The 16,571-nt window shown below is 32.3% G+C and overlaps 1 protein-coding gene across 1 annotated transcript; it reads left to right on the top strand.

Moving 5' to 3' along the window:
- The first annotated feature begins 4,244 nt into the window (after window positions 1–4,244).
- LOC114728549 (uncharacterized) lies at window positions 4,245–5,285 on the top strand. The gene has a single exon (XM_028915459.1). The coding sequence runs from the start codon at window positions 4,245–4,247 to the stop codon at window positions 5,283–5,285; it is 1,041 nt and encodes a 346-aa protein (XP_028771292.1).
- Window positions 5,286–16,571: the final 11,286 nt, after the last annotated feature.

The following is a 16,571-nucleotide window of genomic DNA, read 5'->3' on the forward strand; positions in this document are numbered from 1 at the left end:
ATTAAGTATTCCTTTAGTCCTGTTTAGAAGGTAGAGAGCGGAAGTTTTTCTTGGTCCTATTTATAAATCACTTCATTAAAGTTTTAGCATGAATATATTATTTTATCCTTCATTTATTATAGTATAGATAGTTCTTTTTAAAAAAAATAAATGTATATATTAAATAAGGGTAAAGTTGGAAAGTTATTATATTTTAATGAAGAGTTAATACAGTTAAAGATTTTTCTTGGTCTGTATAAAATATGTTAAAAGTACTTTATAAATAAGATAAAAAAATAGCTCTTATATTAAATATCGGATACAGTCTAATAATTGACAGACAAGGCAATTAAGAGAAACAGTTGGATCCAACTGTTGAGGCATTAAAAAGCCCCTCGTGTACATGTAGTTTCAACATTCCTGTTCCTATCAATCACATTCACAGCAAAATAAACCCCACACAACCACCGTCAAACCTCATCAATATATAACACCCATACACGCCTCACATACTTGTTCGTTATTCTTCATTATCTTTCTAAAAATTCCTAAATATTAGACAGGCAATTTTAGTCGAAGTTGATGTTAAGTGTGCATGTTTTTCTATATTTAAAAATGCAGGCACTAATGGTAATGCAAGACGGGGAAGGGGAGAAAGAGAAAGGAGAGAGAGAGAGATTAAAGGCGGGAGGACAACAAGAGAGGAGGGATACCACACAAATAAAAGGGGAAAAGAATTCAGAAAAGAGAGAGAGATTTAATAATCTGTTTATTCAAATCATAAAACGTGCAAAATGAAATGTATTCAAGGCTATTTATAGCCTCAACTCTAACCCTCGGAATTAAACATAAAACATTCTAGAATGTAATTATCATAAATAATAAAGATTGCAGGCGGAATCAAACCCATAACTTTTCTATGTTATTATACTCCTCTGGTCCTTAATATAGGACCCAATTGTTGAGTTAGTTTTGGTCCTAAATATAAGACCCATTTCTTATATTTATCAATTTTCTCTAAATTACCCCTATAGATACTCCCTCAACCATAATCAAATAAAAGAAGGAGAGATGGTATTAAGAAAGATGATTATGGTATTTTAGGAAAAATGTGTCACTTTTCTTATAATTAACTAACTTACCTAACTTCCTTAATCTAATCAAATTAGCTAAATGGGTTTTATATTAATGACCGGAGGAGTATTATGAGTTCATTACCGATGTATGTTCACTTTTAGTTGGTTTGATGAATGTCTTTCAAGAAAGTGTGTGTGTGTGTGTGTGTGTGTGTGTAATAATGTTTTGAAAAGGATAGATTTGAAAGGGAAGGAAGATGGCTAGATGCATGGAGGTGAGAGTTGAAGGGACCCGACCGAAACAGACAAATGATGGAAGCTGCATGCATCCACCACTATCTAAGGTTTTACTCTTATTAGTTCGGTGGCTTCCATGTATCTATCTAAGGTTTCACTCTTATTTGTTCTTCTTGTCTGTTAAAAATTTATCAGTAAAGAGAAGTTGAATCCCATATATCTCTAATAACTTCCTGCCAGATACCATGTGGCTATAGGCCTCATTCTCTGGGTTTGAAATTATTGATAAGGGATAGATATTGAAAATAAACAAGATCATTTTTCATTCAGTATATGGGTTACGTTAAATGGATTAATGAAGCTTATCTAAATTAAAATATGGAGAAGCCTGTGGACTTATGATAATTACAAAGTTGGTTTTTTCATCCTACACATAAAACATTAATTCATTTTATCTCTTATATTTATTGTTTTTTCATAAACTAATTTATCTGATTTATAAACCGATATATAATGTAATACTGTATTACCTAAAGATAGTTTAGAAAGATCATGTTACATTTGTTTAAATTAAGTAATTTATTTAGTTTTTTTATCTACTTAAATTAATTAAATAGCTGCTGAAATAAAATGTGGACAGAGACTAAAAAGGGGTGATGATATATAAAGATAGGTAGGTTTGGTGATTTAAAGAAGTTTGGTGTGTGAGTTGCAAATTCAGAAATACCAACTGGCATGGGTCCACTGCTTCTTTCTCCCCTCTCTTTACCCATATTCATCCATATATATACAGTAAGCTCAACATCACTATCAGGGCATATGCAAATGCTCCCACCCTTCTCTCTTAACTTCATTTATCATTAAAACCCACCCGTTTGTGTGTGTTTGTGTGAGCTTGTTCTGGGCCTTGAGCCCAATTAAATGGGCTTTGATCTGCCCTGAGTTTCATGGGCTCTCATTTCACCCCACTACTCATATCCCCGTTTCTTCATGGACTTTGTTTATTATTACCAAGGCCTTCCTATTTTTATAAGATATTTTCAGTACATTTCATCATAATCAAAAACACACAAATTAAACTTTACTATTTGTATCTTATAATTTAATAACTCTCTCACTTCGCCCCAATTTAAATATGTATACTCCTTTTTAAGAAAATAAAAGTATATAGAACAATAAATAAAAGGTAAAATTACACATTCATATAATAAATTTAATGAGGCAACTTATATTAAGATTTAAGAATATAAAAAAACTCTTTGCTCTCTACCCTATAAATAAGTAATTATTAATTAATAAATATATACTCTCTGCTCTCTCTTTGTTCCGGACCAAATGAGTATTAATTAATAATTAATAGGATAATAGGGATTACACCAAATGAACAGTCTGGCAAAACTCAAGTTGAGGGATAGTCTTGATGATTATTCCAATCAAATATGATCTTGTTCCAAGATGTTGGTTGGGCATATATAAATTAATTAACATTCCAGGTGGTGAATAAAATAATATGATGTTCCAGATGAACATGGACTTAAATTAAAATACATATTAATTTTGAGAATCCTAGTTTCTTTGTAGTTGCTGTCATCACATGATTAGGACCCTTCTAACGATCCGACTCGTCTGTCTCATCCGATCCACTGCTCCAACATGCCCTCAACAATTTTTCCATAAAAATCCAACCTTAACTAATTTGCTCCTACTATTATACTACCTCCGGTCCTAATTATAAGAGCCAGTTGACTAATTTAAGGAGATTAAGGAAGTAAGTTGAGTTAGTTATTTGTCCTAAATAGGTGTTGTCTTTTCTAAAATATCCTTGCTAATCAAGTATATTAACTAGAACTATAATTATTAAAAGGATTATCTTGGAAAAAATTGAGTAAATATGAGAGACAAAATGGATTGGAGTCTTATATTTAAGACCAAAATAAAAGTCAAATAGGGTCTTATATTAAGGACCTGAGGTAGTATATTATATCCCAATTAATACACATACTTTCTAAGAGGGGTCTTATGATAATAACAGGATAATGTAAAATAATCACTCACATTTGATTTTATAACATGACAAATGGTGGCTTCTGCAGTACTATCTAATGTTGGAAAAATCTGCAAACATAAGAATAATATACCGTTCGAGTTGTGTCCCAAAACAATGTCCTTAAGAGATACATTTTACAACCTCTCAATAATTCAGAAAATAGCACTCTCGAAGATTAAATGAACTTTTCCTGTATGATTATGAGGTGACGGAACAACGAATAATAGAAGAACTCAACAAGAGACAAAAGATTTCTTCTTGAAGAAAATAGTGCTTAATGTTATGAATATTGTGTGGATGTCCATTTACCCCTTCCTCTTCATCTTCTCCAAGTAACTTCCATTACCTCCACCATCCATTACTCCTCCACTACCCATTACTCCTCCACTACTCATTCACTCTTGTAACTCACCTCCATTCACATTCATGGGATTGATTATCCACTATTTGTCATTTAAGAACAATTGTAACCTATTTGTAAGACTATGCCTATAAATAGGGCATGTCATTGTGTTGTAATGCAAGTGAAGAAATACAAAAGCAATCTCATTCTCTTGTCTTCATCTTTCTACTTTTGTGGTTTCATTTTGGTTCTATTTTGGTTCTATTTTATTATAGAAGGAGATTCATATCCAACATATATTCCCATCCTTCTTTGGGGACCCATCTTTCTACTTTTGTGGTTTCATTTTGATTCTATTTATAAGACGTTATCAGCACGAAGCGCTCTTGTAATCGAAAGGTGTTGTAGTAAGGCTAATCAACTAGAAGGTAAATTTCTATATCATTTCTATAATGGTTTGTTTTATAATTATTCCATTTTCTTATTCACATTGATTTGTCTCATAACTATTCTATTCTCTTAATATTAATTTTCATTTAACTTTTTATATGATAGTATCATCATGTCAAATCTCACGAAACTTGAGTTTGTGGCTCTTGACATTACTGGAAAGAATTATTTATCATGGATATTAGATGCGGAAATCCATCTAAATGCCAATGGTCTAGGAGACACAATCAAGGAAGGCAACCAAGCATCCAACCAAGATAAAGCCAAAGCCATGATCTTTTTACGTCACCATTTGCATGAGGGGCTCAAGATTGAATATTTGACCGTAAAAGATCCACTTGTTCTTTGGAACAATTTAAAGGAAAGGTATGACCATCAGAAAACTGTAATCCTTCCTAAAGCTCGTTATGACTGGATGCATTTACGTTTACAAGACTTTAAATCTGTGATCGAATATAATTCTGCAATGTTTAGAATTAGTTCTCAACTGAAATTATGTGGAGAAAAGATTACTGATGAAGATATGTTAGAAAAAACATTTTCCACATTTCATGCATCCAATGTGCTCCTGCAGCAGCAATACCGTGAGAAAGGTTTCAAAAAATATTCTGAATTAATTTCTTGCTTGCTTGTGGCTGAGCAAAATAATGAGCTTTTAATGAGGAATCATGAATCCCGTCCTACTGGCTCCACTCCATTCCCAGAAGTGAATGTAGTGGCAACTGAATCAACCCGTGGCCATGGTCGTGGACGTGGACGGGGTCGTGGTCGTGGCCGTGGACGTGGCTGTGGTCGTGGAGGCGGTCGTTCCCACCAGAAGTGGGCAAATAATGATGAGCATCACCAAAAAGAATCTAGTGGAAATAATAATCATGTTGAAAATCTTTGTTATCGTTGTGGTGGCAAGGGTCATTGGTCTCGTACCTGTCGTACGCCAAAGCATTTGGTTGACCTCTACCAAGAATCGCTGAAAAATAAGAATAAGAATAAAAATAAAGGCAAAGAGCCAAAGGTGGAAACAAATTTTGTAGGAGAAGAAGGCGATTCTGATTATGGCAACATGGATGTTACTCACTTGGATGTTGCTGATTTCTTTGCCGATCCTGATGGAAGAATTGATCACTTAATTGGTGATGGAAGTGTTAAAAAATGAGTCATCTTGATGTAATTGAGTTTCTATAATTAAGCATATTTTCATGTTTTGCTTATAAGTGTGCTCTTTCACCTACCACAATAAATTCTGTACTTGTAAGGTTATTACCCCCAAAATAAATATAATTATGAGTTTTTATTCATGATAAAATTATATTTTCTTTTATTAATAATGTTTTCTTTTTAATCTTTTCCTATGTTTTTTTCATGAAGAATGACCATTATTGACATCAATAATGAAGATTTGTGTCTCGTTGATAGTGCAACAACTCACACAATACTCAGAAATGAGAAATATTTCTCTTCTCTGGTAATGCGAGAAGCCAATGTTCAGACTATATCTGGAAGTATAAATCTGATTGAAGGCTCTGGAAGAGCTGATGTATTACTACCTGAAGGAACAAAATTATATATTGATAATGCATTTTACTCTACCAAGTCTAATAGAAATTTATTGAGCTTCAAGGATATCCGCAGAAATGGATATCATATTGAAACAATAAATGAAGGAAATCAAGAATACTTGGTTATCACAAACTTAATTTCTGATAAGAAATGCATTCTAGAAAAATTACCTGCCTTTTCTTCAGGCTTATACTACACACGTATTAGCACAATTGAAACACATGCTATTGTAAACCAGAAGTTTACAAGTGAGAATAAATTTAACATTTGGCATGACCGGTTAGGCCATCCCGGGACTATTATGATGCGAAAAATAATTGAGAATTCATGTGGACATTCACTGAAAAGTCAACAGATTCCACAATCACATGTTTTCTCATGTGCTGCATGTTCTAAAGGAAAGTTAATCATTCGACCATCACCAGCAAAAATAGAAAGTGAGTCTCTCACATTTCTAGAACGTATACAAGGGGATATTTGTGGACCGATACACCCACCATGTGGACCATTTAGATATTTCATGGTTTTAATTGATGCATCAACAAGGTGGTCACATGTTTGCTTATTATCCTCTCGAAACCTAGCATTTGCAAGGTTGCTTGCTCAACTAATTAGATTAAGAGCACATTTTCCTGATTATCCAATCAAAAGAATACGTTTGAATAATGCTGGTGAATTTACTTCACAAGCTTTCAATGAGTATTGTATGTCTCTTGGAATTGATATTGAACATCCTGTAGCACATGTTCATACACAAAATGGACTTGCAGAATCATTAATTAAACGACTACAATTAATTGCAAGACCATTACTGATGAGATCAAATCTCCCAAATTATGCTTGGGGACATGCAATTTTGCATGCAACAACACTAATTCGTATCAGGCCAACAAGTTATCTCAAGTCCTCCCCTTTACAATTGGTTTTTGGTCAGGAACCTAATATCTCCCATCTAAGAATTTTTGGGAGTACAGTATATGTTCCTATTGCTCCACCACAACGTACTAAGATGGGTCCCCAAAGAAGGATGGGAATATATGTTGGATATGAATCTCCTTCTATAATAAAATATCTAGAACCATCAACAGGAGATTTATTTACGGCTCGATTTGCCGATTGTCATTTTGATGAATCAAAATTTCCAACATTAGGGGGAGAAAAGAAGCAGTTGGAAAAAGAGATTAGTTGGAAGGAAATTTCATTATCTCAACTTGATCCTCGTACAAAACAATGTGAACTAGAAGTTCAAAAGATAATTCATTTACAAAGGTTAGCTAATCAGTTGCCAGACGCATTTACTGACCCAAAGAAAGTGACCAAATCACATGTTCCAGCTGCTAATGCTCCTATCAAAATTGATGTCCCTGTTGGACAACCTGCTATTGTAAATGAATCTAAAGCACGCATGAAGCGTGGCAGGCCCATTGGTTCCAAAGATAAAAATCCTCGAAAGAGAAAAGGAGCTAAAAATGTAGATGGCCAAGTCGAGGATAATCAAGAAAGAATTGCAATTCAAGAGGAGTCATTAGATAATGCTAATGTCTCAATTCCAAAAGAAAATCAACTACCTGAAATGTGCGAAAATGATGAGATCTCAATAAATTATGTTATGAATGGAATACGATGGGATCAAAATGAAGTCAATGTTGATGATATTTTTGCATATAATATAGCGCTTGATGTGATGAATGATGATGAGGATCATGAACCAAAGTCTATTAGTGAATGTAAACAAAGAAAAGATTGACCAAAATGGAAAGATGCAATTGAGGCTGAATTGAATTCACTGGAAAAGCGAAAAGTGTTTGGACCTGTAGTCCATACACCTGCAGATGTAAAACCAGTCGGATACAAATGGGTTTTTGTGAGAAAAAGAAATGAAAATGGTGAAATTGTAAGACATAAGGCACGCCTTGTTGCCCAAGGATTTACACAAAGACCTGGTATCGATTTTGAAGAAACATACTCACCAGTGGTGGATGCAACTACTTTCCGATATTTAATAAGTCTGGCAGTAAAAGAAGGACTCGATTTGCGTCTGATGGATGTTGTTACAGCCTATTTATACGGCTCACTTGACAATGATATTTATATGAAACTCCCTGAAGGATTGAAGTTGCCGGAAGCATACAATTCAAGTTCTCGAGAGCAATACTCAATTAAGTTAAATAAATCTTTGTATGGATTGAAGCAATCAGGGCGTATGTGGTATAACCGTTTAAGCAAATATCTGTCAGATGAGGGATACAAGAATGATCCAATTTGCCCATGTATTTTTATGAAAAGATCTGGAAATGAGTTTGCGATAATTGCGGTTTATGTTGATGACATAAATATCATTGGAACTCCTGAAGAGCTTGCAAAAGCTATGGGTTGCTTAAAGAAAGAATTTGAAATGAAGGACTTGGGAAGAACAAAATTTTGTCTTGGATTGCAAATTGAATATTCAAGAAATGGGATCTTTTTGTATCAAGAAACCTATACAAGAAAGGTCTTAAAGCGTTTTTATATGGATAAATCACATCCATTATGTACTCCGATGGTTGTAAGGTCTTTGGAGAAAGATAAGGATCCTTTTAGACCTCAAGAAAATGATGAAGAACTACTTGGTCCAGAAGTACCATACCTTAGTGCAATTGGTGCACTCATGTATCTTGCTAGTCACACACGACCTGATATATCATTTGCTGTTAACCTACTAGCAAGGTATAGCTCGTCACCAACACGAAGACATTGGAATGGAGTTAAGCACGTTCTTCGTTACCTCAGGGGTACTATGGACATGGGGTTGTTCTACTCAAATGTACCCAAAACTAACCTCATTGGTTATGCAGATGCTGGATTCTTGTCTGATCCACATGTCGGTAGATCACAAACAGGCTATTTGTTCACATATGGTGGTACAGCCATTTCATGGCGTTCTATGAAACAAACCATATCAGTCACATCATCTAATCATGCAGAAATTCTTGCAATACATGAAGCAAGTAGAGAATGTGTATGGTTAAGATCGATAATACATCACATACGAACCACTTGTGGCTTGTCTTCCAGCAAAATGATCCCGACAATTATATATGAAGATAATACTGCATGTATTGCTCAACTAAAGGAAGGGTACATCAAAGGAGATAGAACAAAACATATTTCGCCAAAATTCTTCTTCACTCATGATCTTCAAAAGGATGGTGAAATCGGCGTCCGACAAATCCGTTCCAATGAAAATCTAGCAGATTTGTTCACCAAGTCACTTCCTTGTACAACATTTGAAAAGCTTGTTCATGATATCGGATGTCGTAGACTCAGAGATATCAACTGATATTACCAAGAGGGGGAGTTAACACATGCTGTACTCTTTTTTCCTTGACTATGGTTTTTATCCCATTGGGTTTTTCCTAGTAAGGTTTTTAATGAGGCAGCACTGAATAACATATCAATAAATGTGTACTCTTTTTCTTCTTCTAGGTTTTTATCCCATAGGGTTTTTCCTAGTTGAAGTTTTTTAACGAGGCACATATTTGTATAATGGACATCCAAGGGGGAGTGTTATGAATATTGTGTGGATGTCCATTTACCCCTTCCTCTTCATCTTCTCCAAGTAACTTCCACTACCTCCACCATCCATTACTCCTCCACTACCCATTACTCTTCCACTACCCATTCACTCTTGTAACTCACCTCCATTCACATTCATGGGATTGATTATCCACTATTTGTCATTTAAGAACAATTGTAACCTATTTGTAAGACTATGCCTATAAATAGGGCATGTCATTTGTGTTGTAATGCAAGTGAAGAAATACAAAAGCAATCTCATTCTCTTGTCTTCATCTTTCTACTTTTGTGGTTTCATTTTGGTTCTATTTTATAAGACTTAAACACTTCAAGAACGAGTCACTTCTCCTTTGATAACCACTCTTTTTTACTGATCACGATGAGGCATGAGACACGTCTAATGATACAATACACATCTTAAATAAAACGTTTGTCTACAAAAAGAAATAGGCATATCAAAAGGCTTTCTTTCTTTAACACACTCACACAAATAAAATTCATATATAAATTTTGTATATGATTTAAAAAAAAAAAGATTCACATAAAACCGCATACTACAGTTTATTGGCAATTAAACAAACAATTTTAGTGTCATGGTGAGTAACTATCATATATATGAAGATATAGGAGATAAATTCTACATATAACAGAACAGTGTCAAATTTGGTTAAAACTGGTTGTCTCAATTCTCAAACTTCAACCATTTATATTAATCTATGTAAACAATTAAAGCAGCAGTTTGTCAAAATGCTGGTTTAATTGACACCAAATTAGGGTTAGTAGGGCAAAGTAGCGTCGCTTGTGCACGTGGGCGCAGCAGTTTCGTGTTCGATATTCTTAACCTTTCTAGTCTGTCAAATTGAGGTTGTATCAAACCCTAAATTAATATTATTAACAAATGATTCACGCGATCTTTGACAGCTTCGACATTTGAGTAAAGTTTGAACGTGGATTCTACAATTCATATATTTATTTTAAACACTGTCTCTGTCCAATGCTTTTTATCTAATAATTTTAGAAGAAATGACTTAGGTATAGCCTTACAACTCATCCCCTCCTAAGGCTTGACCATCGACAGCTTCCTCTGCCATCCCCACAGTGTTTTGAAATCTGCGCCTCTCTCTCTCCTCTCTCTATTGACTTGACCTGCCGGCAAATCACTATACCAAATTTCAACCTTGTGTGGCGGATTAGTTGTACACTTGTACTATTCTGTCTCGCTATTTCCGTCTTTGCATTATACCAGTATGTTTCTTATTATAAATCATTTATATTCTAAATTCACAAATCAAAAAATACATTAAATTAATCTATTTTTTTAAATTTATCCTTATTCAAAGTTGAGAGAGAGGGGAGGAAAAGGATGGATTGTATAGGAAATAAAAAGTTAAAGAGAGAGAGAAAGGAACGTGTTTCAATGAGCTATTACTTCATACTTTAATTAATTAATTTTTATTAAATTAATAGAGATAAAATTAAAAAAAATTATTAATTATACTACAAGTGATTTATATTTTGAAACAAACTTTTAGAATACAAGTTACCTATAATAAGAAACAGAATGGTATATGATGATGCCTTTTTGTCGTTAAAGCACTCAATTAAACTAGGTCCCAATTAATTTGTAGTTTAGGGTCGACCTAGGTCATTACTTCCAAGGAGCAAGTTATGGGTTTCTTTAGGTAAAAATTTAGGTGATAAAAAAAATAAAATAAATTGGACCTAAACTAAAATGCAAAATTCTAATTCTAAATGGAAAATGCAAATATCCTAAAATCTATATGAAAATTAAATTAAACTAAATAAATGCAATGCAATTTTTGGGGGGTTTTTTTGAAAGAAAATAAAAATAAAAATAATGAATAAAGAAAATTAATCAGAAAGCAAAGAGAGTTAACAAGTAAAAATGGAGAAGTTCTCTTCAAGTAAGGTAGAGGGGACAACTTAGGATTCGCATGGATTTAACTTTCATAACCTTAATCAGTTAATTAGACCAAAGGGAAGTGATAAGAGAGTGGAATTAATAGACTTAATTACTTACTTGAAACAAAGGGAACCCTCAATTTCAAAAGCCCTTAAACTATTAGAGAACTCATAACAGTATAAGGTTGGTTAATTAAGCTTATTAAAACCAATGAAAAATAACCCAATTAATTCTGGAAATTATGTTTGAAATTATCCAATTAAACAATTAGACAATTAACCAACTTAATTAAACAATTAAGAGGCAAAAGAACCCAAATTTTGCAATTCAAACCACATTGATAATTAAACTCATAATGAAAACTCAATTATAAATTCAATTAACAATGCAAAGGTTCTAAACATAAATTCCAACAAGTGTCTCAACACAAATAAAATCCAAATATCAATCCAATCCAAGCATAAAGATGACAATCTAGAACTAAATTGTCTCACAAAATTACAACTTAAAATTATTTAAAACTAAATAAATTCAAGTCCTTGAATTAAAAAGATAAATGGAACATCACTCCCTTGTGGTCTTCAAGTGCTAGCCCAAGGCTCAAGTCTCCTTCATGCTCCTCCCAAGTTGCCTCCCTATAAGCTTAAGCTGCCATCAAAATATCTCCTCCTCCAAGCTTAATGACGTGGAGAACGGCCATGTTGGTGAGGAAATTGAAGAACAGTGGCGTGCGTCCTTGGCGTGGTAGTGAAGAGAGGTATTCAAGATACTGAATTCCCAATGATTTGAGAATGTATCATAGGCTATTCAAAGGCGGTGAGAGGCTTGACGTGAACGAGGGGGAGGAGAGAGTTGGCGTTCAAAAATGATGTACGTTCGCGTTGAATGGAGAAGGATTAAAAGGTATGATTTGGCGGTGGGTGAATGGTATCCGTGCGTCCTCCATGGAGAATGGAAAGGAGGTCCCTTTTGGCGTGAATATTTGACATTAGCCATTGGATCGTGCTTAGATTCCAAGAAACAATCTTGCATCATTGGATTTCCTATGTGCCCCTTTCTTGACCTACAAGAATTTAAGTGCATCCATTAATGTAGATTATATCCAAATATAATCAAAAATTAAATATTAAATCTGCACAAAATTAGGCAAGAAAGTGCAAAACTTTCTAAAAATAATGTTTCTAAAAATATGAGACTTGTTTTCAAAGAAATAGGAAAAATTAATTCCAAGTCAAAAATAGGAAAGCACAAAATATTCATATTTTCAATCCAAAATCTCAATTTTTATGCAAAATCCAAAAATCAACCAATTTATTCAATAATGCATAAAAAGTCTAATTAAGCTCAAAATTATCATTTAAATCCTAAATTAATGTAGGATAAAATGTATAAAAATTGGGTTTTATCAGTATACTCCAAGTCGAAAATAAAAGAAGTCACCAACAGGGTTGGCTTAATGAGTTAGGGGGCATTTGGCATTTGAAAAAAAAATGTTTTTAAAAAGTATTTTTCTGTAAATCGAGATAAACTTCTCCACATATTTACTTTTTATACCATAAAATAACTTTTAAAATCATGATTTGAATTTTATCCAAATATCCCATAGTTTTACTTACTGATGACGTATCAGTGTTTAAATTCTTATTGGAAAAAGTGTCTACATTCAGTGAGTGCTCCATAGTATCTAAACAAAATTGCATTCAATAAAAATATACTTATGCCTAATAAAAAAATATTAAAAGTTTTTTGAAAAAAAATTTGGTTTAAAATATAAAAATTGATATGATAATTAATTATAATTCTTCACTTTTATCCCTTATTATAAAAAAGTGTTTTTAATGCGGGAAAGAGATAAAAGAATTTTACAACCACATTCTTTAATAAAGATAAAATAAGTAATTTTGTCCATTTAAAACACATTCAATAACTCATCTAACATTTCTTGTGTTTGTGAAAAAGTTTAACTAATGTCTTGTATTATGGTTGGCAAAAAAACTAATATCTTATACTATGAACTGGAGGGAGTATTGTCATTTTTTTTTTTTGATATAAACTATCCGGTATCCAACCGCGCCTTTTCTGGGCCCCAGCCTCTTTGGGCCAGTTGTACCCGAGCGATCGACTAGTCCGGATTCGGGCCGGGCGACAAGTAAAACCCTCCCCTGTACCCTTTTTAACAAGTGAGGATTCGAACCCCCGCTCTCAAAGAGCAGAGACTCGCCTCACTTGTGGCCTAGCCAGTCACCACTAGGCCAGGAGTATTCGGGTGGAGTATTGTCATTTTTAATATAAGAGCTAATTTTGAGTTAGTTTAGTTCTAAATATAATATCTCAACACATTCTGTTTGTCAAATTTATAATTTTTTTTAAAATATCCTTATTGATTGTACACATTAAATGATTCCTATCAAATGTTATTTCTAATACACATGATTAATATGATAGCTTAGTGAAGCCAACACACACATTTATTATAAATAACTAACTTAACTAATTTTATTAATATTTTTAAATTAATTACCTAATTTTATATTAAGGAGAGAGTTAGTATATGGGGGTTAGAACACAATAGGACCAAAGGTGATGGTAAATGAATTGTCTTTTTGTATAATATATTCTTATTTACGAAAAAGCGACGACACAGGAAATGAGTAGGAAAACCAGCTTTACGATTATACCCACTCATTTGGGGAACAAAATCACAGAAGATGGGACTAACCCGAACTCAAGTTTTGTTATTGATTAGTAGCCCCAGTCATTAATATAAAAATAAATGGACTAATTTAAATAAATTACTTATAATAAATAGATATTGTCTTTTTAAAATAATCTTACCAATTATGTATATTGAAACTACCATTTAATGAAATTTTAATATGCGTAAGTTGCAACTACTATAAAGATTATATTGAAAAAATAGATAAATATAATAAACAAAATATATTGAGATCTTATATTTAAAACCAAATTAAATATCAAACTAGTTCTTATATTAAAGATCAGAAATAATATTAAGGGATAAAGTGATTAAATACTCTAAAAGTATACACAAAAGAGCACTCAGTATCTGAAATTTTTGGCTCTTTATTCATAGCATTTCTGCATTGAACATTTATTCGTCGTTAAGTTTGATCATTAAAAGTATTTGTTAAACTATACTCCCTCGTTCCTTATTATAAGAGACATTTGATGCTTATGGCATGTTCCTATATATAAGAGACACTTACAAGTTTCTCTACTTTTTGTGTTGATTTACTATTTTACCCATATTTATTATCTCCAACTCACACTCTCTCTCCCTCTCACTTCTCTTTCTTTTAATAATTTATTATTCTCTCTCATGCTCTCTTCCTTATTAATGAGGGCATTTTTGGAAAAGTTATACTTTTTACACATTAATTGTTCTTAACTAATTTTAACTGTTTTTTTGATCAACGTACTTCGGTTATTTGTCTCTTATAATAAGGAACGGAGGGAGTATAATTTAATGGTTAAACTTAACAATAGATAACAACCAGTGTTTTTTGTCATGAAAATAAATTTTTAAGACATATAAAAACTAAAAAATCTTTAGATGCTAAGTGATATACTTTCTAAGTATTTAAATACTTATCGGTAATATTAATTTATGGCTGTAAATAATTGAAAAAATGGGGGGTGTCGGCGTGTGGTCCAAGACAAGATACGGGATCAGGGTGCCGGGAAAACGATGATAAATATAAATATATAATTAATTTAAAAATAGAATCATCGAACGAGGTTGAGAATGATGAGTCAAAAGTCAAAGCTCACAAGTCACAACTAATTAAGGCCACTTTCATTAATTGATCATTGCTGACATTGACCCCCTTAATTGATCAAAGCCTAATTAACTTCAACACTAACCCTCGGCGGCTCCCTAATTATTAAACCCTCTTAGCTCTTAATTAGCCAAGCACGCCTCGGTCCAGCTCAGTAACATGATCACCTCAATTCTCAACGTATGGGTCTCAAGCCACTATACACTTCATAACTGATTCTACTTCTCTTGTCCTATTTATAAGGTACTTCCAACATATTTTATACAAATAAAAAAAAATCTTAAATTGTATTAACTCTTTATTAACATATAGCAAATTTTTAACTTTACCTCTATTTAATATATACGTCTTTCAAAAAAATAATTATATACATATGATAAATGAAGGACAATATAGTACATTCATGATGAAAATTTAATAAAATGACTTATAAATAAGACAAAAAATATTTTTTTTCTGTCTTGTAAATAGGGCTAGAGGAGTGGTTTTTAAGGTTTAAAATCTCACACTCCATTCCAATTCATAATATAAATCATTCTTAGAGTAATAATTTAATTTAAAATATAAGTTACCTGCTCAGAGAATAATTATTATTTATTTTTAATTCTGTTTCCCTTACCAATGCTTAAATGCATGTAATTATTTTTTTTCCACCTCATTTAATATGAGTAAAATTAAAAAAATTCAATTTAAAATATACTTAATGAGTTCTTATCGCAGTTCTTTTATTATGATGAATTAATTGAAATTGTTTATATAGTAGATAAAAAGAAGTATCAGTCTGATTATCATCACTTGTAACATATTTTGACATATCAAAAAATGTACCATTAAATTGACAAAATTTTTCAATTTTGTTTTTATTAAAAAATCTCTCTCATAGTAAATTTACAAATTATTTTCATATTTCTCATTTCTTTCTCTACTTTCAATAAAAATTAAATAAAATTAAAATTAAAAAATAAACATTAAATATATTACAAATAACTTATATTTAGAAATAAGACTTTGTCGTATAAATAATTTATATCTAGAATATGCTTGAACTAGTCAGGCAAGAATAGAGTTAAAAGTAAAGGCTGTTTGACTTTTTCTAAACGAAGGGAATGAAATTGATTGATACAAGACAGCTCAATTTTTATTAGCTGCATCTATTCAGTTCCTCCATTAAACTTTTAATACCATATCATTGTCTTTTTGCGCCATTAATCACTGTGTTCATTTTTTTTTAATTAAAGTTCAGATGGCATGGCATATTATTAATCTCTCTAATTCATTGTACTTTCCCTACCTAATTAGATCCGTATCATTTCAAGATCCAAGCTTTATTCCCGTCAGCGGGTTTATGCTAAAATATTACTTCCATCTTTATTTGTATGATTATTGATTAGTAGTTGGACTAGGTGGAAAATTAAGTGAAAGATACTTAATTTTTTTCTTAAGATAAAAGATTTGAACCTTGTGATGAGGGAAAAAAAAACATCGCGTATTTTTCTCTGTACTATATACAAGTTTTAAAGATAATTAGTAGAATTATTACCTCCAATCTTAAATATTACTTATCTTGATTCTAAATATAAAATTCTAATTGCTTTACCTCTCA

The sequence above is a fragment of the Neltuma alba genome, unplaced genomic scaffold, assembly GCF_004799145.2.
Source record: "Neltuma alba isolate B1F8T4 unplaced genomic scaffold, ASM479914v2 tig00012548_pilon, whole genome shotgun sequence".
In the NCBI taxonomy this organism is placed as follows: Eukaryota; Viridiplantae; Streptophyta; class Magnoliopsida; order Fabales; family Fabaceae; genus Neltuma; species Neltuma alba.